Source organism: Pongo abelii, chromosome 23, assembly GCF_028885655.2.
Source record: "Pongo abelii isolate AG06213 chromosome 23, NHGRI_mPonAbe1-v2.0_pri, whole genome shotgun sequence".
Lineage (NCBI taxonomy): Eukaryota > Metazoa > Chordata > Mammalia > Primates > Hominidae > Pongo > Pongo abelii.
In genome coordinates this window covers 30,893,985-30,918,561 of record NC_085929.1, presented here as the reverse complement: position 1 = coordinate 30,918,561, position 24,577 = coordinate 30,893,985, and the positions used below count along the sequence as shown (strand labels likewise).

The window sequence follows — 24,577 nt, the reverse complement described above, 5'->3', positions numbered from 1 at the left end:
CAGGAGATCACGACCATCCTAACACGGTGAAACCCTGTCTCTACTAAAAATACAAAAATTTAGCCAGGCATGGTGGTGGGCGCCTGTAGTCCCAGCTACTCGGGAGACTGAGGCAGGAGACACGAATGAACCCGGGAGATGGAGCTTGCAGTGAGTGGAGATCACGCGACTGCACTCCAGCCTGGGTGACAGAGCAAGACTCCATCTCAAAAAAAAAAGAAAAGAAAAGAAGAAAAATGTGTTCCCTATATATCATGTTGGGTTGAGTATTTGGCTACCTCATTCTATCACTTAGGTCCTCGCTCCATGTTTGTGACAATAATGGATTGTTTGGATAACTACAGGTTGTCTTTTCACTTATTATTTTCTTTGCTTCTAACCTCGGATTTTTCTTTTATCTTTTTTTAAACATCTGTTGATTGCATGACGCTAAGTCTTGGGGTCCCAGCAACCCCGTAACACAGGCAGTGAGCAGAGGGCCAACAGGGTGGGTCTTCAGCACATGCTCCCTCTCCCTTTTTTTTGGGGGGGGGGGTCTGGTGGTCATTCCAGGTGTCTGTTGTTCTCTTCTTTATGTTTGAGTCCATTCGAAGTTTAGCTCCCGCTTATAAGTGGGAACCTGTGGCATTTGGTTTTCTATTTGGGCCTTAGTTCACTTACGACAGTGGCCTGCAGTTTCCATCTTCTGGGCTCAGGTGATCCTCCCACCTCAGCCTCCACATTAGATAGGACTACAGATGCCTGCCACCACATCCAGCTAATTTTTGTATTATTGTAGAGATGGGATTTCACCATTTTGCCCAGGCTGGTCTCAAATTCTGGACTTAAGTAATCCATCTGCCTCGGCCTCCCAGAGTGCTAGAATTACAAGTGTGAGGCACTGTGCCGGCCTCTCATCCACTGTTGATGGCTAGGTTGATTCCATGTCTTCAACATTGTGAATAACACTGCCATGAACATACGAGTGCCTGTGTCTTTTAGATACAAGGATTAATTTTCCTTTGGGTAGATGCACAGGAGTAGGCTTTTACTGGGTGAGATGGTAGTTCTGTTTTCAGCTCTTTGAGAAATCCCCGATCTGCTTTCAACGTTAACGGTCCATGCATACATTGTGAAATGATGAAATCAGGGTACTTAGTGCTTCTGTTACCTTTTCCCATTGTTTATTCCTGTATGGTGAGAACCTTCAGTATTCTCTTCTCAAGCTTCTTTGAAAGTGATGTGCCGATGCCGTTAACCCTGCTCATCCTGCAGTGGAATAGAACAACAGAATTTTCTTCCTCATTTATGTGTAACTTTGTACCCATTTACAATCCCTGCCCATTACCCCTCTTTTCCCCCAATCTCTGGAATCCAATATTGTCCTCGCCAGGTCTTTGAGATAGAGTTTCTCAGATTCTGCATGTGTGAGATGACTCAAGGTGTGTTTCTCTCCCCCTCGCTCGTTTAATTTACGGTCATGTCCTCCAGGTGCAACCATGTGTTTTCCCTACGATATGATTTCTTTGTGGTTTTTTGTCTGAAGAGTATCCCAGTGTGTACATGTGGAGCAGCTTCTTTATCCTTTCATCTGTGGATAAGCAGGTAGGTTGATTGCTTATACTGGCTCTTGGGAACAGTGCTGGAATCCACACAGGTGGGTAGATCTATCTTTGGTGTCCTGATTTCAATGGCTTTGAGTGTATTCCTAGTAGTAGAATTGCTGGTTGAAATGCTAGTTGGAGTCTTTTAAGGTTTGGAGGAACCTCCAAGTGGTTTCTGTAGCGTGTGTACTAGTTTACCTTCTCACGAACTATGGAGAAGAGTGTCTCTCTCTCTCTCTCTCTCTCTGGAAACACACACCAGCATTTGCCTTTCTTTCAAGGTTTTTTTGTCTTTTTTTGTAACACTCATTTCAATTAGAATGAGATGGTATCTAAGTGTGGTTTTGATTTACATTTTGCTTGTGGTGAGTGATGTTTGCCAAGTTGTTGTGAACTTGTTTCAATTTGATGTGTAAGGCTGGGCAAAGGACCTGAAGACCTGAGATGGATGCACAGGTAAAAGATTCTGAATCAACATTACTGATCCTCATGAGAAGTCAATCAAAACTACACTCAGATATCATCTCACTCCGGTGGGAATGAATGTTACCAAAATGGGATAGCAATTTCATTGCCACAGAATATGTGTGTATAACCAGCGGGTGCAAGGGACAATTTGATCTATATAAACGTAGCATCATAATGAAGTTGCAGTGTCTGGCATCTCTGTGAGCTCCACAGTTATGATTTCTCTGTGGAGAGAATATTCACAACTGACCTTTGTAAGCTGTTTTGAAAATTTTGGTTTTCTGTTCCTGCCTTTTGTTCATAATGGCCTACGGCTCTGCCCGTGTTTGTGGTAAGGGCATGGGTTTGTTTTTTATGGCTGTATAGTGTTCCATGGTATGTATGTGCCACATTTCCTTTCTCTGATCCACTGCTGATGGGCACCAAGGCTGATTCCATGTCTTTATCATTGTGAGTAGTACTGCCATGAACATACGAGTGCATGTGTGTTTTGGATGGAAGGATTTTCCTTTGGGTAGATCCTTAGGAGTGGGGCTGCAGCGTGGGGTGGTAGTTCTCTTTTACGTTGTTTGAGAAATGTCCACACTGCTCTCCAGGGGGTGTGAACTAGTTTGCATTTCCCCCAACAGTGGACCTGCATTTCTTTGCTCATCTGCCCCTCCAGCCTCTGTTGTTGTGGACTGTGTGTCATAATTGCCATTCTGACCAGTGTGAGATGGTATCTCAGTATGTTTTTGATTTGCATTTCTCTGATGATCAGTGAAATCGAGCATGTTTTCATGCTCACTGGTTACTGGTACACCTTCTTTTAAGTGTGTATTCATGTCCCTTGCCCATTTATAAGTTGTTTTTTTTTTCTGGTTTTATTTGTTTAAGGTCTTTACGATAAATCCTGAATATTAGACGTTTTTCAGATGCATAGTTGGGGAATATTTTCCCTCATTCTATAGGCTGTCTGTTTACTCTGTTGGTAGTTTCTTATACTGCACAGCAGCTCTTTTGTGTATTAGGTCTCACTTATCAGTAATTGTTTTCGTTGCCATTGCTTTTGGGGACTTGACATATAAATGCTTTGCCAAAGCCTCTGTCGAGAAGGATATTTGCTAGATTCTCGTGCAGGATTTTTTCATAGTTTAACGTCTTGAATTTTTATGTATTTATGTATGTATTTAGAGACTGAGTCTCACTCTGTTGTACAGGCTGGAATGCAATGGAGCGATCTCGGCTCACTGCACCCTCCACCTTCCGGGTTCAAGTGATTCTTCTGCCTCAGTCTCCCAAGTAGCTGGGAGTACGGGCACGTGCCACCATGCCCGGCTAAGTTTTTTAGTTTTTTTAGTGTCCACCACACAGTCTTTGAGCTGTGTCAGAGCTGGATTCTTTACCCGGGGCTGGCTGTCTGGAGGCCCCAGGCATTGTCCCCCACACCAGGGAAATCAGCCTGTGGGTACCTCATTCTTGAATGCAGACACCTGCCTATGCCATCAGGGTGACCCGGGAGGCTTGAGGAAGCAGGACAGCTCAGCCACTTTAGATTGATTTGCATGAGCAAGAGCCAGGAAGGGAGCCCCACAGCGGAAAAGGCTGGTACTAGAGGTGGCTGAGGCCATCCAGGTTGCTGGAACGTTCCACGTGGGCTCCTGGATGTCAAACAGCAGTTTCCCTGGGGGCCCTTCTTGGTGGAAGGGTGGGGGTTAGCCCAGTGAGGGGAAACAACACTCAGCATGAGAGGCACAATTAACCCCTGTGGGTCAGCAGCCTGGCCCAGATCAAAGGCTTCCTGACAGATAGAAATTGTTATATGGCCCTTAGAAGTGAAGACTGCCTGGGTTCATGCTGCTTTGTTACATTTGTGAGTGAGGGGCAGGTCTGGAGAGTGTCTGATGGTGCATAGGGAGCTGTTTCTGTGCAGTTGTTGGTTCTGGTTTGCAAAACCATGGGATGTCGCTAGTTTGTTTTACTCTGGGGATATCTGAAAAATCTCTGGAAGACTTAGAGTAGCATCGGTTGTAGGTCATCTTAACTGTACGCTTTCAATGCACGTGCCTACATCTTGCAGTATACGTAGGTCACACGGTGTGTCATGGAGACAGGAAAGACTGGGACAGAAGGTCGCAGCCCCATGGAAGCCCCCCTGACTCTGAGGGTGGCTGAGGGGAAACTCTGGAAATCCTCATGGAGTAGAAACTATCCAGAGCCCAGGTGAGAGGTGGCTACAGGTCCCCCAGGACACTTCTGCAGCCCCGACTGAAGGCAGCCCGGGGTCTCCCATCCCCGGGGTATATTTGTTAAAAATGTGTCCGTCATATATGAATTTGGGTTTGGTGTTTGGCTCCCTTGTTGTGTCTTGTTGTTCTGTATTTTTGTGTTAATGCCGATACCATATTGTTTGGATCACTATAGGTCTTCTATGTCATTTGTTGTCAGGGAGCATAATACATCCATGTACTTTGTATTTCCTAGTGGTGAGATTGCTAGATGACGTAGTAGTTGTATTTTTAGTTTGAGGAGGAACTGCCAACTATTGTTCACAATGTGTACACCAATTTACATTCCCACCAGTAGTGTCAAAGAGTTTCCCTCTCTGTAAATCTACACTTGTGATTGCCTTTTAAAAATTCTCTTTTTGCTTTTGGCAACATTCATTTTATGTGGATGGGGACACTCTCTTAGTGTGACTTTGATTTAAATTTTTGTGATGATTAGTGATGTGGGCAAGCTTTTTTTTTTTTACCTGTTCATTTCCTGCCTTCTTTTCAGAAATGTGTATCAGTTCTTTGCCCAAGTTTTGTTGGATTAGTTGGTTTTGTGTATTTTCCTACTTTATGTTAGTTTCTGGCATATGTCAGATGAACACCTTCAGCTCTATGATTCCTTATACACACCGCCTCGCAGCATCCTCTCCTCACTCCGTCTCTTCCGCTCAATGACCACTGCCTGTGTACCATTCTTCTGCCTCCCCAGGGCAGGGCCCAGACCTCCTGCCTCCCATGGAAGCCTGGCCCAATGCGGGGCCAGCCACATGGCACAGTATCCAGGGCCTTTCTGAGTGGTGGACAGGCCAGTTGGCATGGAAAATGGCATCTGGGGTTTCTGAGTTGACTGTTGAATGCAGACTCAACCCACTCACAACCAGTCACCACCACTGCCACCCAAGCAAGCCACCTGGGAGCCTGGAAATTGCTTTGCCCACCTCTTGCCATTGGCACACACACATACCATAGGGAGGACTGCCAACAGACCCAGCCCACCTGCCCCTGGTCCCCAAGGATGACATTCAGGGTCCTGGGGATCACCCCAGCCCACCAACCACAACCTGTGTCCATGCAGGCTCCCACAGGGCCTAAGGACAGGCTGACCCCTCCCAGAGAACGCCCACCCCACAAGTACCCAAGTACTCCATCCAGGGACCTGGGGATAGACCTGCCCTGCCTTCCACTTCTGGCATGTGCTTGCACCATCGGGGGGCCTAACAACAGGCCAGACCACCTGATGCCAGCATCCAAGCATGCCATCTTAGGACCTGGGGATCACCCTGCTCTACCCATGAGCACCATCAGGGGCCCCGGGGCAGGTTCATCCCACCTGTCATATGTATGCACGAAGTAGAAATGTGTTTGCCGGGCATAGTGGCTCACGCCTGTGATCCCAGCACTTTGGGAGGCCAAGGCGGGTGGATCACCTGAGGTCAGGAGTTTGAGACCAGCCTGGCCAACATGGTGAAACACTGTACTAAAAATACAAAAATTAGCCAGGTGTGCTGGCATACGCCTGTAGTCCCAGCTACTCTGGAGGCTGATACAGGAGAATCGCTTGAACTCAGGAGGCGGAGGTTGCAGTGGGCCAAGATTGCGCCACTGCTCTTCAGCCTGGGGGATAGATTGCGACTCCATCTCAACCAAAAAAAAAAAAAAGTGAGAAAGAAAAACAAATGTGTTTGTGGCTGTGATACTTTCAACAACTCAGAGACATGGGGAAGCAGTTGATACGACATAAAAAAAGCCCATGGCACATCCAGCTGACAGATGTGATGGCAGTTCTGCTGCTATGAAAGCAGTCTTTCTTTGACATTAAGGTTTGTCACAGCTCTTGAAAATTTGGCAGTGAGTTTGAAGGTCTCTCAGAAATTCCACAGACCCTTGTATTGCGTATGCATGAATAAAGTTAGAAAAGTTTTTTTATTTTTCTCTAGAAATGAATATGAACTTGGGTTAACTTTCCGAGTCGATTCCCTTGGAAACCTGGAAAAGGTGGAATGTCATCTGTGTTGGGTTACCAGACTACAAATAAAAATGGCCCAGAAGTTGGTCATCATTATCTGAATTGGGAGAGCTATGAATGAATTGTAAAACAATGGGGGCATCTCGAGTTAGAGAAGAGTAATCGTAATTTTTGAAGTCTGCCATCAATTGGACTTTGGTATTGTTAGAAATGTTTTGAAGTCTGTGGTCAACTTTTTCGTGGCTGGCTTTGGAGAAAAAATCAAGAGGTAAACCATACTTTGGGTTTCCCTGAGCGCAGTGGTGTTTGTAACTAGGCATGTCCGTTGCTGGGACCCTTGAAAACTTTGACCATGGGACTGTTAAAAGAAATCTCAGTTCCTTTTTGGGACACAGGCTTCTAAGTCGGGTAGTCCTGTGTCCACCCATGTGACCTTGTTGCTTTGCACGTGAGGTGTCACCTGGGGAGCAGGATCCAGAGAAGAGCTCCTGGCCTGAAGTGTGGACAGCTATGAGGACTCCTGCTAAAGACACAGGCAGGATACATCTGCTGGCACACGGTGTTGTGTCTTGTATCCTTCTACGTGATACCAATGGCACTATTGGCTTCATAGGGACTATTTTAGTCGTGTGAATGTTAGATGTATAAGTGAGCTAAGGCCAACCGAGGGCACAGTGTTGTGTCAGCGTCACTAATCATCAGAGAAACACAAATCAAAACCACAATGAGATGTCATCTCACCCCAGTTAAAACAGGCCTTTGTCAAAAAGACAGGCAATAATGAACGCTGGTGAGGATGTGGGGAAAGGGGAGCCCTCAAACACTGTTGGTAGGAATGTAAACTCCTGACCTCAAACGATCCGCCAGACTCCTCAGCCTCCCAAAGTGCTGCTGAGATTACAGATGTGAGCCACCATGCCTGGCCACAAATGGTATCGTTTTATTTTATATGCGATGGTTCGTTTCAAGTATATTGAATACAGTTCCCTTCTGCCTGTTTGTGTTGTATCACAAAACTCATATTGAAGCTCTAAAACCAGAGCATTTGTAAGCCCCTCCTGGATTTTGAATGGGGCATGGATGGACTCAACCTCTTTTAATTCCGCCAAAGAATCCCATGAGATTTTAAAAAAACTTTCACTTTAGATTCAAGGGGTACATGTGCAGGTTTGTTATGTGGGTATATTGTGCAGTGCTAAGGTTTGTGGTATGAATGATCCCCAGCACCCAGATAGGACCCAATATGTAGGTTTTCAGTGCTTGCCCCTCTCCCTCTCAGCCCCCTGCGGTTGTCCCCAGTGTCTATTGTTCCATCTTGATGTCCATGTGTACCCAGTGCTCAGCTCCCACTTGAAGTGAGAACATGTGGTATATGTGGCTCACGCCAGTAATCCCAGCACTTTGGGAAGCTGAGGTGGGCAGATCACAAAAAAAAAAGATAAAATAAATAAAGGCTACAAATAAACAGTCAGATGAAGAGATAATATAAGGCGAAGACTGGAAGACTCCCAAGTACAGAAGTTTCTGTCCTGGTGGAGTTGGACACATGGATGAGTTGGGTTTTTTTGTTGTTGCCCAGGCTGGAGTACAGTGGCACTATCTCAGCTCACTGCAGCCTCTGCCTCCCGTGCTCAAGTGATCCTCCCCCTCAGCCTCCCAAGTAGCTGGGACCACAGGCATGTGCCACCACACCCAGCTAATTTTTTTTTTATTTTTGTAGAGATGGGGTCTCTCTATATTGCCCAGGCCGGTGGTGAACTCCTGGGCTCAAGCCATCCACCCACCTCGCCCTCCTGAAGTGCTGGGATTATAGGCATGAGCCACTGCGCCTGGCCATGGATGAGTTCTTATTCACCTTCCTGTTGGCATCCACATGAAGCTCCCCAAACCTTGTCCTCTTTGGCCTTGTAAAAAATATATATGTAATTAAAAAATTAAAGACAGGGTCTCACTGTGTTGCCCAGGCTGGTCTTAAATTCCTGGTCTCAAGTGATCCACCCACCTCGTCCTCCCATAGTGCTGGGATTACAAGATAAGAGATGCCAGCTGTCAGGTGGCTAGGTAGATTCAGTGTAAAGTCCTAGAAGATGCATTTTAGTAAAAACAGCTAGCCACCTGACAGCTGGCATCCATCCATTCAGTGAAGATTGTTGTGCACTGTGGATACTGTGGAGGAGGCAGCAGTAGCAGCCGGCCTGCAGAGTGAGGTGCAGTGCCAGAGGGCTTCAGGAGGAGGTGGCATTGTGATTGGTGTCTGAAGAGTGTCTCCATGATAATGGAGTCAGTGCAAAGTCCCAAAGACCGGGAAGGAGCAAGAGGAGAGGATGGTTCATATCCAGCTGCCCCACTCCAAAAAAAAAAAGGAGGAAAGGACGGGTGCCAGCAAGGTAGGACAAGGGGGGCCTCTGGAGTGTTTTTTTTCCAGTGGGGGAGGGGTGTGCTCAGATTTGCATGCCGATTGCCAGGGCTGCAGTAGGGAAACAGCAGGGGGGCTGGGACCTATGATTGGGAGTCTCCAGGTGAGAGGGGTGGCCCATGGGGACTAGGGGTCAGGTGAGGCTAGGAGTGGGGTATAGAGGTGGGAGCAGCTGGACAGGACCAGTGAGGATGCAGGGGCAGCTGCCCAGGGCTAGACTGTGGCTGCCCTGGTGGTAGGAGGTCTGGGGAGGCAGCTGCTTAGCTCAGGCTTGGGCATGTCCATCTGGTGTGTCTGAAACGTTAGCCAGCAGGGCCCAGACTCATCAGTGAGAGCATTCCTGAGCCCAGTATCCAAGAAGCGAGGGAGGTCGGGAAGGTGCTGCTATGAGGCAGGGGGAGGTCCCCAAAAGTCCAGATGAGAACATGGCGTGCGTGGAAAGTGCTGGGCAGTTTTGGCATCAGTGAAGTCATGGGGCTGTGTGTGAACAGGTGGGCATGGGCGTGTCACCAGGGAGGCCTTGAGACAGGAGCGGGTTCGGGTTGGCTTTCCTGGAGACCAGGACGTGGGATAGTGTCAGGGCTGAGGCATGGACAGTCTTCCTGCACCCCCAACCCCTCCTTGGAGCTTTCAGACACTGCAGATAATTACCAGGTGATGTGATAATACTACCTGTGGAGGGTGCCTTGGGCAGGGAGAACAGGGCGGCCAGGATGGGTGTTGGGCCCCTGCTCTGAGCTGCTCATCAGGAAAGGAGAGAAGCTCCTACAGGCCCAGTGTCAGAGCCCGGCAAGACCCTGTGAGGCCTTGAAAGTAGCAGATGCTCCCTACAGTCTGCGCGTGGCTGTCTCAAGGAATCCACCCAGCAACTGTTCTAGTTATCCCTGCTCTTCAGGTAGGAGACTGAGGCCAGGAAGGGAAAGGCTGCTGTGATACCCACACTATCAGTGGCTGGGGTTGAGTTTGAACCCAGGGACTCTAGGGCCCATGCCTCTGCCATCCTGCCTCTGAGTTTGGGAGTTGGACTTGGTCCATCAAGTGCCAGGCCAGCCCTGCTGCTGGGTGCTCCCAGACATTCACAAGCTGACAGTTCTGAAGGGCCCACGCACTTGGCCGTGCTCCAGCCTGTGTCCTCACATCACAGGTGGGTGCTGGAATAACAGATGCTGCAAATGGCACTGGGGGTGTTGGCCAGGCTCTGGGGGCACAGGAGCTCTGCCCATGCCCACAGTTGGCCTGTGCTGACCTCCTTCCATCACAGCTGAGTGGCACCAGCCCTTTCATTGAGCTGAAGTCGTCCTCCCATCCCTTCAGTGTGGTCTTTGTGGCTCAGAGAATCTGTGGCCAGGTACAGGATCTGGGGTGGCCCCTGCTTCTCTGCTCTGTGGCCTTCGACAGTGGGCAGGATCTGAGGCCAGGCCCACCTGCAGCAAGTGTTACAAGGAGGCAAATTGGCACTTAATGTTGGGAAGAACTCGCAAACCAACCATAGTCCCACTGTCTTTGGAGGTAGTGAGCTCCCCATTGGGAAAGGTATGTAAGCTGATCTTTCTGGGATACTGGAAGATCAGAGAACAAACACTTGAGATTCTGTGATCTTAATATTGACTCAGATGCTATGATGCTTGGATTTGAAGTCAGTTCTATTTAGCCAGTTTACCAAGTGTCTCTCCTTGGTGCAGGACAGCAGGGGACACAAAATGTCCAGGATAATAATGGGTTTCTGGCTCCCAGGGGTCCCTGAGATGTTGTTCCAGTGGTTCTGGAGTATGGGCCAGGCACGGCTTGCATCTGGACCCATCCTCATTGCTCGCTCATTGTGAGCCTCGTGACTGCAGTTCAGGATGTCGTGCCCCCATGCGCCCCCCCACCCTGACCCGCCATGGTCCACTCAGGGCACGAGGCTTTCCGGGTGATTCCTGGTACTCAGTGTGGTCAGCTTCCTGGACCTGTCAGTGGGGTGGGGCTGCAATGAGACGCCAGTTGCAGGAAGTGGTTTGCACAGCCTTCCTGGTGTCATGGGTCACTGTCCTGCCGAGTGGCTTTGGGCAGGTCCCTTCCCCTCTCAGGCTGCAGGTTCCTATGCCAGGAGCTCCCTTCTTGCCCCACCAGGGCCTTGTTTTCCCAGATACAGAGGTGGGGCAGATCCCAGCCCGTAGAAACAGACAGGGCTTTGGAGGCCACAGTGGGCCCATTTCTCAGAGGAGCAGTGTGGCTGGATGCTGAGCCAGGCACTGGACTGGCCCCTTGAGCCTCCTGTCAGGCTGAGGCCCCCGAGGCACTGTGAGCTGCTGGTGCCAGTACACAGGAGTGATAAGGAGATGAAAGTCACTAGGATGGTGGGGTGGCACCCCCGCCGGGCTGTGTTTGCAGCTGCCCCTGGCTGGAGGCCAGCTTGGCCCTGGAATGCGCCTCAAGGAACAAGGACACAAGAGAGCCAGCTCAGCCAGCCTCCACCTAGCACCCCAATCAGCACTCCCTTCTTCCCATGACCCCTGCCCTCTGCCTGGCTCCTGAAACTGGCCAGGGAGCTAATGGACACCCACCAGGGTCTTAATAGTGAGCCAGGGTTAATGGGTTACTGGGCCCGGTGACACATTCACCAGCCTCCCAGGGCTCTCAAAGTCCAGACTGGCCTGGCCTTGAAGGTCTTAGCTTGGCCACCTCCTTTTCCAGCCTTGACACCTTGGGGCTCAGGAAGGGCATAGGATGGTCAAGAGGTCCCCTGCAGCTCTCACTTCCTGGAAAAGGCTCCATTTCCTGGCCTTCAGGGTGAGGTGGTTCCTTCCGCCTGGCAGGTCCTCTCCAAATCCAATCCCAGCTCGGGCTGGATTCCCAGGGCCCCTATTCTGGTGTCTGCCCCTCCCCTAGGGCTCCTCCCCCTGGGGTGACCATACTGTCTCCTGCCCGGCCAGGTCAGGGCTCCTTGAGAGAAGAATCTGGGGGGGGCAGGATTTGATGGGAGAATGAATGAAGGAATGAAAGAAGGAATGTAAGCGTGCACCTTGCTAAGAGTGACAATTCTGGCAGGCTGCAGACCATGTGTGGACCTCGATCTGAGGGCTGAGAGTCTTGGGCCTGCCAGCCCTGTGGGGGCACCCACCCCATCGCATCTCATTGAATAGCACAGAGCAAGTGAGGGCATGATGGACGGATGGGCCTCATCCCCCCGCTCCCACTGTCTGGGGTCCTCTGTCAGCCTGTCTGCTCAGACCCCTGAAATTGGGGGTTGAGGAAGGACCCTCCTGGATCATGTGACTCCCTTCAGTCCAGGTGACCAGGGTCCTTGGAGTGACGTCTCCTAGAGCCCCACCTGTAGTCCTGCAAGATGGGGAGAGGGCCTGTTAGGAGAGGCATCCCCTGCCCTGGGGTTGTAGAGGTGATCTAGGCTCCTCAGACCTTGTGGGGCCTCAGATGCTTAGATCTCCAGCTCCTCCTGGCGTGGGCATCTGGCTGCACCCCAGCTCTGTGGCCCCATCTCCCAGGGAACCTTTGGTCTAATCTGCCTTCCACTGAAACCCGGCCTCATTCAGCCCCACCAAGGCCGTCAGAGCTCAGGTCTCTCATTCAGGGTTTGAGACCCCACCGGACTCAGACCTGCAGCGGTCCCAGATCACAGCCCCAGGGATAGGACCAGGAGCCAGCCCTTGTCCCAACTGCAGCAGTTCTTGTGCCTTTAATGCCTCCCCTGCACCACACTGCCCACCCCCAGGCTGCTGGGGGAGGCGGGGAAGAGGAGCTGGGTCACAGCGGGGAATCTTAGCTTGGTTTTGGTGTGCTGCTGGACGACCAGATCTAGAGTCCGGTGAGCCAGCGAGTGAGGGCAGCTGGCTGTGGCCCAGTGCTGTGTGACCCAGAGGAGCCACTCACCCTCTCTGAGCTGCTGGACATCATAGGTGGGGAAGCTCAGGCCAGGGGACTCCCAGGAGTGTCTAGAGGCCTGAGTTCCATTCTCAGCTCTGCCTTATGCTTGCTGTGCTCTAGAGGAGTTCCTCTTCTTCTCCGAGCCTTGGTTTATGCACCTGTGCAGTGGGAGTGAGTTGCACTTCAGGGTGAAGGGGGCAACTCATGTGGGCACATCCTGCAGAGGGATCCCACAGGTGGGGAGAGCCCTGGGTTCTTTATCCAACTGCGTCTAGGCTGGGGGGGGCCTCTGTTTCTTGGCTGATAAGTGGGTTTGAGAGAGGTATGCCGGTGGGTGAGGGAGGGCTGGGGCAGAGTCACCTGACTTATTTGAAGAAGCCCTTGAGAGAGCCATGGCTTCTTGGAATTGAGAGGGAAGAGTGGGCCAGACACAGTGGTCATGTGTGTAATCCCAGCACTTTGAGAGGCCAAGGCGGGCAGATCACAAGGTCAAGAAATCGAGACCATCCTGGCTAACATGGTGAAACCTCCTCTCTACTAAAAATACAAAAATTAGCTGGGCGTGGTGGTGCGTGCCTGTAATCTGAGCTACTCGGGAGGCTGAGGCGGGAGAATCACCTGAACCCGGGAGGTAGAGTTTGCAGTGAGCCGCGATCGCGTCACTACACTCCAGCCTGGGCAACAGAGTGGGACTCCATCTCAAAAAAAAAAAAAAAAAAAAAAAGGGAGGGAAGAGTGCAGCATGAAGAAACAGACCCGGGAGGATCTGGCAGCCCTGAGTGGGGGTGGGGGGTCAGCTCTGGAGTAGAGCCAGAGCTGTGATGGGGTTGGGGGACCCTGTGTCCTTGGGCCATGCTTGCCCCGCTCCTGGGCTCTGTTAGTGGCTGTGGATTGGGGTTGGGTAGGGCCGGTTGTGCAAGGGATCATTGCCCAACTCCAGGGGGCGCCTGCCACCTATCAGCTATATATATGGGGATATATATATATAGTTCTTTCAACAGGTTTCCGGCAGGTAGTGCTTATTAAATATTAGTGAAGGAGTGTTTTTTCTGATTCTCAACTCTGCACCGCAAGGGTAGACAGCGTGGAAGATGGATTCCAACTCCAGGTCTGGGTAGTAAGCGTCTGGTCCAGGGATGTAGACAGGCCTGGGGAAGCCACAGAGGTCTGTGCGTTCTCATACCCAGGGATGGTGACTCCATTCTGGGGGCTGGCAGGGTAAGGGATGGATGGGTCCTGGGCTTACCTGCAGGTCTGCAGACCTCCTGGGGCCAGCTGACCTCGGTAAATCCCTTTTGTCTAAGCTTCAGTTTCCTGCCTGTGAATGGGGTTGGGGCTGTGCTCCGGTTTCACCCTTGTGGCTCTGGGGTTGTGGTGACAAAGCCATCAAGCTGGGTTGAAGGATTAACCAGGAAACTTCAGACTGGCTGCCATGTCTACCTCTTCCTCATACTCCTCTCTCTGCTGCATCCTGGGAAGCTGCTCTGCTCAGCCTAGATTAGGCTCAGTTGTGTGTGTGCATGCTTGCACGTGTGTTGGAAGTGGGTGGTACTGACACCAGAATCAGTGTCTCTGGGTGAGTGAGGCTTGCACATTTCTCGGGACAGGGAACTCACTACCTTATGTGCCCAGGACAAGAGCTGTGGGGTCTGCAGAAGACTTCTAGGCCAGCCCCTGCAGTCTTTCCTCGGGTGACATGGCTTCCCCAGACCCACTTCCCCCTAGGTGCCCTGTCTGCATTCATGGGGTAGAGGGCTGACTGGGACAAAATGTGACACACTCAGCAGGCAAGGAAAAACCTCCTTCATTCTGTAGGCCCTACCTCTGTTGACATGGCCTTTGATAAAGTGCCTCCCCTCCTGTCTCCCCTCTCTGGAATCCTCAGCTGCTGCCAGGCTTCAGCTGTGCCCCATCGAAGGCAGCTCTGTCTCCCTACTTTCCCCAGCCCAGGGTTTTCCTTTTGGGGTCAGCTGCGGGGGTCTGGGCCATCCTTTGCCCACTCAGACATTCTTCCTGCTCACCTGCTGCTGTGAATCCTGCATGTCTTATATGCTCTCAGGCAGAGAGGAAACTGCTGAGCGGGCTAGGGCAGGGGACAGAGCCCTGTGGCTCTCCACTTTAGACCCCTCCTGGCTGACTGCTGTGGAATGCAGCCACTTAGCAGGGCCAAATCCCCTGATGTTCCTGTCTGCTGTCTAGCCTTCAGGGACAGGTCATGGGGCCTTGGTTGCTGCCTTGTCATCTTCCCAGTCACCCTGATCTTCAGGGGGAGGAATAGCCTGGGAAAGGGCTTGGTCATAGCACCTCCACCCTAGGGCTATTGAGGATCTCACAGTTGTGTGTCTGGTGGGTTCTGTCCAGAGCCCATTTGAGAGCAGTGGATGACAGGACAGGCCTATGTGACCCAGGCAGGCAGCAATATTGGGTCAGCCTTCATGTCCCCTTCTGTCAGCTGGGGCAGCCTGGAAGGATGATTGTGGGGTAGGTGTTATGGCCACGAAATAGACCTCAGGTGGAGGCTGCAGGGGCTCTCCGGCACTGTAGGCACAGCAGGCCCAGGAGCAGGGGAGGGAGCCGTGACTCAGGGAGCCTCTGGCCCAGATCCTTGGCAGATGAGGCCACAGGGGAATGGGCAGAACTGTCCAAGGTCCCCTGGGCTGGGCCCATGGCTGTTCCTGGCTCAGACTTCTTGGTGGGCTGGTCAGAAACATGAGTAACTTGGGGCAGTTACCAAGTGGCCAGGCCTGCACTGCTGGGCTGTGTGAGCTTGGGCCAGCTCAGGCCCTCTCTGGGCCCTGCCTTTCTGGGCTGTTCAGGTGGTTCCTTGGGCCTGGGGTGCTAATGTTTCTGGATGGGCAGCAGAACCAGTCTGTACTCAGGGTCCCAGGCCACGTTCCCGGAACACACCTTTAGCATTGACAGCAGGGTGTGGTGAGGCCCCTTAGGCTGGGTTCTGGTCTACTGCCAGGGGCACCACTACTCCACCATCTCCAGAGCCATCTCTGGGACACTGGCTGTGAGTTCAGATGTTCTGAACAGGGACAGGGAGAGCCAGAGAGGGACCCAGGCTGGGGCTCACTGGAGGGGCTCGTGGGCAGACAGCGCCCTTTGGAGGGAACTGAGCCTGGGCAGTGGGAACCCCATTCCCTGGCTCACAACACCTCCCACCCGGAGCCCTCCCAGGGCTGCGTGAACTTCAGTCACCTGGTGACAGGCTGAGTTACTGTGCAGAGTCACCGTGTGCCTCCTTGCTGCTGTGACATCAGCCTCCCTGTCCTCCTGGCCAGGCTGGACCTCTGTGAGAGGCCTGCCTGTCTTGCACCCTGTGTAGATGCCTTCCACTGTCCCCCAGCGCTGCTGGGCACCCCCTGGCTGACCTTTTGCCCCCTCTGGGACTAGGTAAGCTTATGGGTTCTCTGGCAGCTCCTGCTCTTTCCCTGCCTGTGCTCCTCCTTGGAGGTGTCCACCCCCAGGACTGGACAGCATGCACACGTTCTGGGAGGCGGGAAGGAGACACTGGGCTTGTGTTTCTGAGGCCCGACTTTAGACTGTGCCCTGTTGGGGAGGGGCCAGGGAGTGTCTGAGGCTGGGCCTGACCCTGCTCCTTGCCCCGTGGATGCAGCAGAGCCACGAAGATGAAGGTAGTCGTGCTGGGCCTGCTGGCCGTGGTCCTGGTGCTGGTCATTGTCGGCCTCTGTCTCTGGCTGCCCTCGGCCTCCAAGGAACCTGACAACCATGTGTACGCCAGGGCTGTTCAGCTGCGGATGCCAAGCCCTGCTCGGAGATTGGGAGGTAAGCAGGGCAGGGCATGGGGGCATGGGCCCTGGAAACCGGGCAAGTGGACCTCGGCAATACCTTAGCCCCTCTGAGACTCAGCTTCCCCGTGTGTAAGCAGGCTGCCTGGGCACGGGGTGTGTAAGCAGGCTGCCTGGGCACGGGGTGTCCCAGGTGGATAGAGCCACCTGTTCTTTTCTTGGATTCTCTTAGTAGCCTCTGGGTAGGGGACGGTGACCCTGAGAGCAGGATGTGGGTCTCCTAGAGCCCAACAGGGCCCTTTTTCTCAGTTCTAAGAGTCTCTGTCTCTTTGGATAAACTGTGCTGTTTTGTTGTTTGGTTGTTATTTTTACTTATTTCTCTTTTTATTTTTAGTTATTTATTTATTGTGAGATGGAGTCTCGCTCTTTCACCCAGGCTGGAGTGCAGTGGTGCAATCTCAGCTCATTGCAACCTCCACCTCCCGGGTTCGAGTGATTCTTATGCCTTAGCCTCCTAAGTAGCTGGGATTACAGGCATGTACCACCATGCCCAGCTAATTTTTTTTTTCCCGAGACAGAGTCTCGCTGTGTCACCCAGGCTGGAGTGCAGTGGCGTGATCTCGCCTCACTGCAGCCTCCTGAGTAGCTGGGATTACAGGCATGCATCACCACACCCGGCTAATTTTTGTATTTTTAGTAGAGATGGGGTTTCACTATCTTGGCCAGGCTGGTCTTGAACTCCTGACCTCAGGTGATTCACCCCCCCTTGGCCTCCCAAAGTGCTGGGATTACAGGCATGAGCCACCACACCCAGCCAACTTTTATCTTTTTAGTAGAGACGGGGTTTCATCCTGTTGGCCAGGCTGGTCTTGAACTCCTGACCTTAATTGATCCACTTGCCTCAGCCTCCCAAAGTGCTGGGATTACAGGCATGAGCCACTGCACTTGGCCTTTAATGCTGATTTCTGAGATCTTGTTGCACCCATCACCCAAGCAGTCACTGTACCTAGTGTGTAGTCTTTTATCCCTCATCCCCCTCCCCTCCCACTCTTCCCCTTGAGTACCCAGAGTCCATTATATCATTCTTTTTCTTTTTTTTAATTTTTTTGAGATGGAGTCTCACTCTGTTGCCTAGGCTGGAGTGCAATGGTGTGGTCTCAGCTCACTGCAACCTCCTCCACCTCCTGAGTTCAAGTGATTCTCCTGCCTCAGCCTTCCACTAGCTGGGATTACAGGTGCCCACCAGCATGCTTGGCTAAATTTTCTTGGTATTATTAGTAAAGCCAGGGTTTCACCATGTTGGCCAGGCTGGTCTTGAACTCCTGACCTCAGGTGATCTGCCTGCCTTGGCCTCCCAAAGTGCTGGGATTATAGGCATGAGCCAGCATGCCGGACACCATTATATCATTCTTTTTTTTTTTTTTTTTTTTTGAGATGGAGTTTTGCTCTTGTTGTTCAGGCTGGAGTGGAGTGCAATGGTGCAGTCTTGGCTCACTGGAACCTCCACCTCCCGGTTCAAGAGGTTCTCCTGCCTCAGCCTCCTGAGTAGCTGGGACTACCCATGTGTGCCACCATGCCTGGCTAATTTTTGTGTTATTAGTAGATATGGGGTTTCATCATGTTCTCCAGACTGGTCTCAAACTCCAAACCTTATGTGATCCACCCACCTCAGCCTCCCAAAGTGCTGGGATTACAGGCATGAGCCACTGCACCCAGCTGAGAATGGGGCACTTGTGCATGAGAGTCCTCTCTTCATGGCCTTTCCCTGGCTCTATTTTTCAGAGTTTTTTGTTTTTTGTTTTTGTGTTTTGTTTTGAGATGGAGTCTCGCTCTGTTGCACAGGCTGGAGTGCAGTGGCGGAATCTCGGCTCACTGCAACCTCTGCCTCCTGGGTTCAAGCAATTCTCCCACCTCAGCCTCCCCAGTAGCTGGGATTACAGGCACCCACCATCATGCCTGGATAACTTTTGTGTTTTTTGTAGAGATGGGGTTTCACCATGTTGGTCAGGCTGGTCTCGAACTCCTGACCTCAGGTGATCTACCCACCTCAGCCTCCCAAAGTGCTGGGACTACAGGTGTGAGCCACCGTGCCTGGCCGCAGCTCTATTTTGACAATTTTCACAGCTTCTTCCCACTTCCAGTGGCTGCCAGCGTTCCTTGGCTTGTGGCTGCCTCACTCCAGTCTCTGTCTCCATAGTCATACTGGTTTCTCCTCTGCTCTGTGTGTCCTCTCCTCTGTGTGTCGGTCTTACAAGGACACTGTGATCACATTCAGAGCACATCTAGATAATCCAGGATCATCTCCTCCTCTCAAAATCTTTAACATACTTTAGGCCAGGGGCAGTGGCTCATGCCTGTAATCCCAGCACTTTGAGAGGCTAAGGAGGGTGGATCACTTGAGGTCAGGAGTTGGAGACCAGCCTGGCCAACACAGTAAAACCCCATCTCTGCTAAAAATACAAAAATTAGCCGGGCATGGTGGCACATGCCTGTAGTTCTAGCTACTCAGGAGGCTGAGGCAGGAGAATTGCTTCAACCTGGAAGGTGGAGATTGCAGTGAGCCGAGATCGCGCCACACACTCCAGCCTGGGTGATAGAGCAAGACTCCCTCTCAAAAAAAAAAAACAAAACACACACACACACACACACACACACACACACACACAAAAGGCTGGGCATGGTGGCTCACGTCTGTGATCCCAGCACTTTGAGAGGCCAAGGCAGGCAGATCACTTGAGGCCAGGAGTTCGAGGCCAGCCTGAACAACATGGCTAAACCTCGTCCCTGCTAAAAATACAAAAAAATTAGCTGGGCGTGGTGGCGACCACCTGTAGTCTCAGGAGACTGAGGCACAAGAATCACTAGAACCTGGGAGGTGGAGGTTGCAGTGAGCTGAGACCACGCCATTGCACTCCAGCCTGGGCAACAGAGTGAGACTCTGTCTCAAAAAAAAAAAAGAAATCTTTAACATACTTTTCCACTTAAGGTATTAGTCACTCTTGTGCTGTATAAGGTAATATCCACAGGTTTTGGGAATTAGGATGTGGGTGGATCTTTCCGGGGCAGGGGGCAACATTCAACCCATTACATAGGGTGACCCCAACCTGTGTCCCAACCCCTCTCCAGGGTTCAACTTCTCAGCAGAGTCTGTGGCCAGGCCTGAAGGGAGGGTGAACGTGTACCACCACCTTGTGGAGATGCTCAAGTTTGCCAGGGGGCAGAGGTGGAGGCTGAGGAACCCTCGAAGCCACCCAAAGCTCCAGGTGAGGTTGCTGAGGTTTCTGGGCTGATGGGCTGTCCTCCTCCCCTGCTGAGGACTTGCATGAAAGGAGGGTCAGGCCTGGCAGGGGGAGGTTGGAGGGATATGTATGTGGTTCTAGGCCAGGGCAGGAATGAAAGGGATCCCAGGGTGGCAGGTACAGGGGTCAGGTGCAGGAGTGGCACCATATCTCAAAGGACCTGGAGGGTGAGCAGAGTCTAGACCTAGCTGGGCTTGAGGGAGGCCTGGCCACAAGGTAGAGGACAGACTGGAGTTGGCCCCCATGGGGGCTGAGTTCATCCTGCCCTTGGATCTGGGGATCCCGCCTGGTCCCTCACTGACCCTGCCACCTGCCCACCCACCCCAGAATGCCTCCCGGGACCTGCTGGGGGAGACCCTGGCCCAGCTCATCCGCCAACAGATCGATGGCCAGGGGGACCACCAGCTCAGCCACTACAGCTTGGCCGAGGCCTGGGGCCACGGGACAGGCACATCCCATGTGTCTGTGCTGGGGGAGGATGGCAGTGCCGTGGCTGCCAACAGCACCATCAACACACTGTGCGTAGGACCTGGGGGAAGGTGGATGGCTTCACTCCTCCTCTCCTAGACCTGCACTCCCCCAGCCCCATGTCCCCTCACTTGTCCCCATGAGGCAGCACCTTGCTTTTGCCCTTTTTCTCCTCTATTTCAAAAGAGGCCCCCACCCCTGACATCTCTGGCTGGAAAGGCTGCTGCTGGGGTGGCCCCGACCCAAGATTTATCTGGGAATGGGAGGCGTTATTCAGAAAGGTACCCTGATGTGGGGGCACAGGTGGGTCTTTGGGGACCCCTCCTGGGTGGTGCCAGGGAGAGAATAGGGGCTCCAGCATGCTTCGGGGCAGCTGTAAAATGAGGGGGTCCTGCAAGGCATGCAGGGCAAGTGGTGTCTGGTGGGAGCCCCGGGTCCTAGCCCAGGCTCTGCCTCCACGGCTGCAGCTTTGGAGCGATGGTGTATTCACCACGGACAGGCATCATCCTCAACAACAAGCTCCTGGATTTATGCGAGCGATGCCCCCGGGGTTTCGGCACCACCCCCTCACCTGGTGAGAACAAGGCTTCCCACCCGGGGTCCACAAGGGCCCCCCGCCAGGGGAGAGGAGGGAGGGGACTGGGCTGGGGCTGCATGCTAACCCCTGGATGGGTCACTGCACTCGCCAAGCCGCTGTTTGCTCAGCAGTGAGTGGAGACAGGGTGGGTGGAGCTCCCAGAAGGTGCTGGCCCCCAGTTCCAGGCGAGCCTTCCCCGTCCTCCGTGGTGCCCTCCATCCTGATCAACAAAGCCCAGGGGTCGAAGCTAGTGATTGGCAGGGCTGGTGGGGAGCTCATCATCTCTGCCGTGGCCCAGGTGAGTCTGGGGGTCTCTTGGCTCGAGTGTCTCCTCTCTGGGCAGCATACTGTCTGACACTCTCTGGAGTGGGGATGTGAGGGCTGATGTGTAGGGTAGCAGGTACCCCCTTTCTCCCTGCAACCCTCATCTCTCCCCCAGGCCATCATGAACAAGCTGTGGCTTGGCTTTGACCTGAGAGCGGCCATCGCAGCCCCCATCCTGCACGTCGACAGCAAGGGCTGTGTGGAGTACAAGCCCAGCTTCAGCCAGGTGAGGCTGAGGTCCGAGCTGGATGCCTAGGGCAGAGCCCAGTCCCCAAGTCCGTGCTGCTCAAAGCTACCTGGGAGGAATTTAGTCACTGAGATTCTTAGGCCAGGTACACTTCAACTTTGGGGGCCATAGGAATTGGGGACCTTGATCGGTGAGGCTGTCAGTGGCCTCCAGATCAGTTCTGTGGCCTCCAAGACAGAGAGCAAGGTGTTGTCTACACTGCTCCCAGGCTGAGGATCTCAGCATCTTGGTCTCTGGTCTGTGGTTGATGCCATTTTTCAGACGTGAGTTTTCCTGGCTGGGGCCTCTCAGACTCTCCCTCATGGTGACTTTTTCCTTGTGTGATTTGTAACTTATATTTGCAACTTTATTTGTGAAAGAGGTTGTTTTTCCTGTGGCAGTCTGTAAAGTGATTTTCTTCTGGGGCACTAGGGCATTGGTGGTAATTTTTACTCTCTCTCTATCTATCTGTGTGTGTGTGTGTGTGTGTATATATATATATATATATATATATAAATATATAATTTTTTTTTTTTGAGACAGCATCTTACTCTGTTGCCCAGGCTGGCGTGCAGTGTGGCGATCACAGCTCACTACAGCCTTGACATCCTGGGCTCAAGTGATCCTTCCTCCTCAGGCTCCCAAGGAGCTAGGACTACAGGTGTGTGCCACCACACCTGGATAGTTTTTATTTTTTTGTTTTTCGTAGAGACAGGGTCTCTCACCATGTTGCCTAGGCTGGTCTTGAACTCCTTAGCTCAAGCAATCTTCCCACCTTGGCCTCCCAAAATGCTGGGATTATAGGCATAAGCCACCATGCCCGGCCTATAAACATTTTTTTGATTCCCCACAGAAGCCCATGGTGCAGCTCCAGGGGCTGAATTCTCCTGGCTGACTCCCTCTCCATCCTTAGACAGAGACTCAGCTTCCTCGGAGCATCTTTGGGTTGATGGATGCCCTTTGTTAGGATCTATTTAAAAGATTGATGGCGGCTGGGCACAGTGGCTCATGCCTGTAATCCCAGCACTTTGGGAGGCAGAGGTGGGTGGATCACGAGGTCAGGAGTTCGAGACCAGCCTGGCCAATATGGTGAAACTTTGTCTCTACTAAAAATACAAAAAAATTGGCTGGGCATGGTGGCGCATGCCTATAGTCCCAGATACTCAGGAGGTTGAGGCAGGAGAATCACTGGAACCCAGGATGCAGAGGGGGCAATGAGCTGAGATTGTGTCACTGACTCTAGCCTGGTCAACAGAACAAGACTCCATCTCAAAAAAAAAAAAAAAAAAAACACAATTTATAAATTGAGAAAGGAGTCTTTTTTTTAATTTCTTCTTTTCTTTCTTTGCTTTTTTTTTTTTTTTTGAGACAGAGTTTGCTCTGTCATTCAGCTGGAGTGCAGTGGTGCAATCACGGCTCACTGCACCCTTAACCTCCTGGGCTCAAGCCATCCTCCTGCCTCAGCCTCCCAAGTAGCTGGGACTACAGGTGTGCAACTTCACACCTGGCCAATTTTTAAAATTTCTTGTAGAGACAGGGTCTCACTATGTTTCCCAGCCTCATCTTGAACTCTTGGTCTCAAGCCATCCTCCCTCCTTGGCCTCCCAAAGTGCTGGGATTACAGGCTTGAGCCACTATCCCTGACAAGATTTATTCATTTTTTTTCCTCCAACTTGTATTTTAAGTTCAGGGGTCCATGTGCAGGATGTGCAGGTTTGTTAAATAGATAAACACGTGCCTTGGTGGTTTGCTGCACAGATTAACCCATCACCTAGGTATTAAGCCCAGTGTCCAGTAGCTATTCTTCCTGAAGCTCTCCCCCATCCCCTGACTTACTTTCCTTCCTTCCTTCCTTCCTTCCTTCCTTTCCTCTCTTTCCTTCCTTCTTTCCTTCTTTTCTTTTCTTCCTTCCTTTCTTTCTTCCTTTCTTTCTTTTCTCTTTTCTTCAGAGTCTCACTCTGTTGCCCAGGCTGCAGTGCAGTGGCATGATCTCAGCTCACTGCAACTTCTGCCTCCCAGATTCAAGCGATTCTCCTGCCTCAGCCTCCCAAGTAGCTAAAATTACAGGGATGTGCCACCACACCTGCCTCATTTTGTGTTTTTAGTAGAGACGGGGTTTCACCGTGTGGCCAGGCTGGTCTTAAAATGCTGACCTCAAGTGATTCGCCTGCCTTGGCCTCCCAAAGTGCTGGGATTACAGGTATGAGCCACAATGGCACTTTTATTTTTTATAAAGGGTTACAGCCTGCAGGGTGGCCATCCGCCACTTTCAAAGGCATAGCTTCTGGCAGAAACCAGAGATAGGCACATCTAAGGAGGAGAGGTTGGGGCAGGAGCTGTATGCTGAAGGGGTTGGCTAAACATAAATATTCAACATATTGCAGAAAGAGCTATGAATATTCATGAAGGCAGAACTGACACATGTATTGAACAAACATGCATGTAACATAGGACCCATGTTCACCCGTAGGTTGGAGACAGTGGAGACTTAACATTAAAATGTATTACAAGGCTGGCCCAGTGGCTCATGCCTGTAATCCCAGCACTCTGGGAGGCCAAGGCAGGTGGATCACCTGTCAGGAGTTCAAGACCAGCCTGGCCAACATGGAGAAACCCCAACCCTACTAAAAATGTAAAAATTAGCCAGGTGCAGTGGTAGGCGCCTGTAATCCCAGCTACTTGGAAAACCAAGGCAGGAGAATTGCTTGAACTCAGGAGGCGGAGGTTGCAGTGAGCCGAGATGGTGCCACTGCACTCTAGCCTGGGTGACAGAGCGAGACTCCATCTAAAAAAAAAAAAAAAACATAAAATAAAATGCATTACAATTAGGCCCCATCTGTCAAAAGATCTTTTCAGGGCCTGAAGGCCTGCAAGTGAGCAGCCTCTGAAAACCAGCCAGAGCCAGTTCATGGTCAATGGTCTCTTATCGGGAGAAAGTTAATTAAATTGGTCTCTTGTCTGGTCAGAGCTGTAGTTATGGCTGGAAGAACAGGGGGTCAATAAGTCGGCATCTGTGAGCTGGATGAGCTGCAAAGTGTATTAATGTTGCTTCAGGCCGGTGCTTGTTCCTGCTGGAGAAAAAGGAAAGCCTCATTGCTGTTAGAACATAGTTTATTCTTTAAGTGCAGGGTGCATGATTAACTCTTGCCTGGCTTGGCCTTGGGTCCTCTTTATAATTTGGTATCTTATTGCTACAGAGTCTGTTCTGTCATTTTTTTGAGACAGGGTCTGGCTCTGTCACCCAGGCTGGAATGCAGTGGCACGATCTTGGCTCACTGCAGCCTTCGCCTCCCTGGCTTAAGCCATCTTCTCAACTCAGCTTCTCAAGTAGCTGGGACTACAGGCACAAACCACCATGCACGCTGCCATGCTCAGC

The 24,577-nt window shown here is 51.8% G+C and overlaps 1 protein-coding gene across 1 annotated transcript; it reads left to right on the top strand.

The window, feature by feature from the left end:
• The first annotated feature begins 16,187 nt into the window (after nt 1-16,187).
• LOC112130663 (glutathione hydrolase 5 proenzyme-like) lies at nt 16,188-21,634 on the top strand. The gene is made up of 6 exons (XM_054543947.2): nt 16,188-16,344; nt 19,434-19,570; nt 19,934-20,124; nt 20,542-20,648; nt 20,780-20,949; nt 21,091-21,634. Exons 1-6 carry the CDS (start codon nt 16,188-16,190, stop codon nt 21,229-21,231), a joined length of 903 nt encoding a protein of 300 aa, XP_054399922.2. The 3' UTR covers nt 21,232-21,634.
• Nucleotides 21,635-24,577: the final 2,943 nt, after the last annotated feature.

Excerpts from the sequence above, each read along its gene's own strand:
- LOC112130663 (XM_054543947.2), top strand. The coding sequence starts at position 16,188 with ATGAAGGTAGTCGTGCTGGGCCTGCTGGCCGTGGTCCTGGTGCTGGTC. Across the intron at positions 16,345-19,433 it reads CCCTGCTCGGAGATTGGGAG|GGTTCAACTTCTCAGCAGAG; the intron begins GTAAGCAGGGCA and ends ACCCCTCTCCAG. Across the intron at positions 20,950-21,090 it reads TCATCTCTGCCGTGGCCCAG|GCCATCATGAACAAGCTGTG; the intron begins GTGAGTCTGGGG and ends TCTCTCCCCCAG.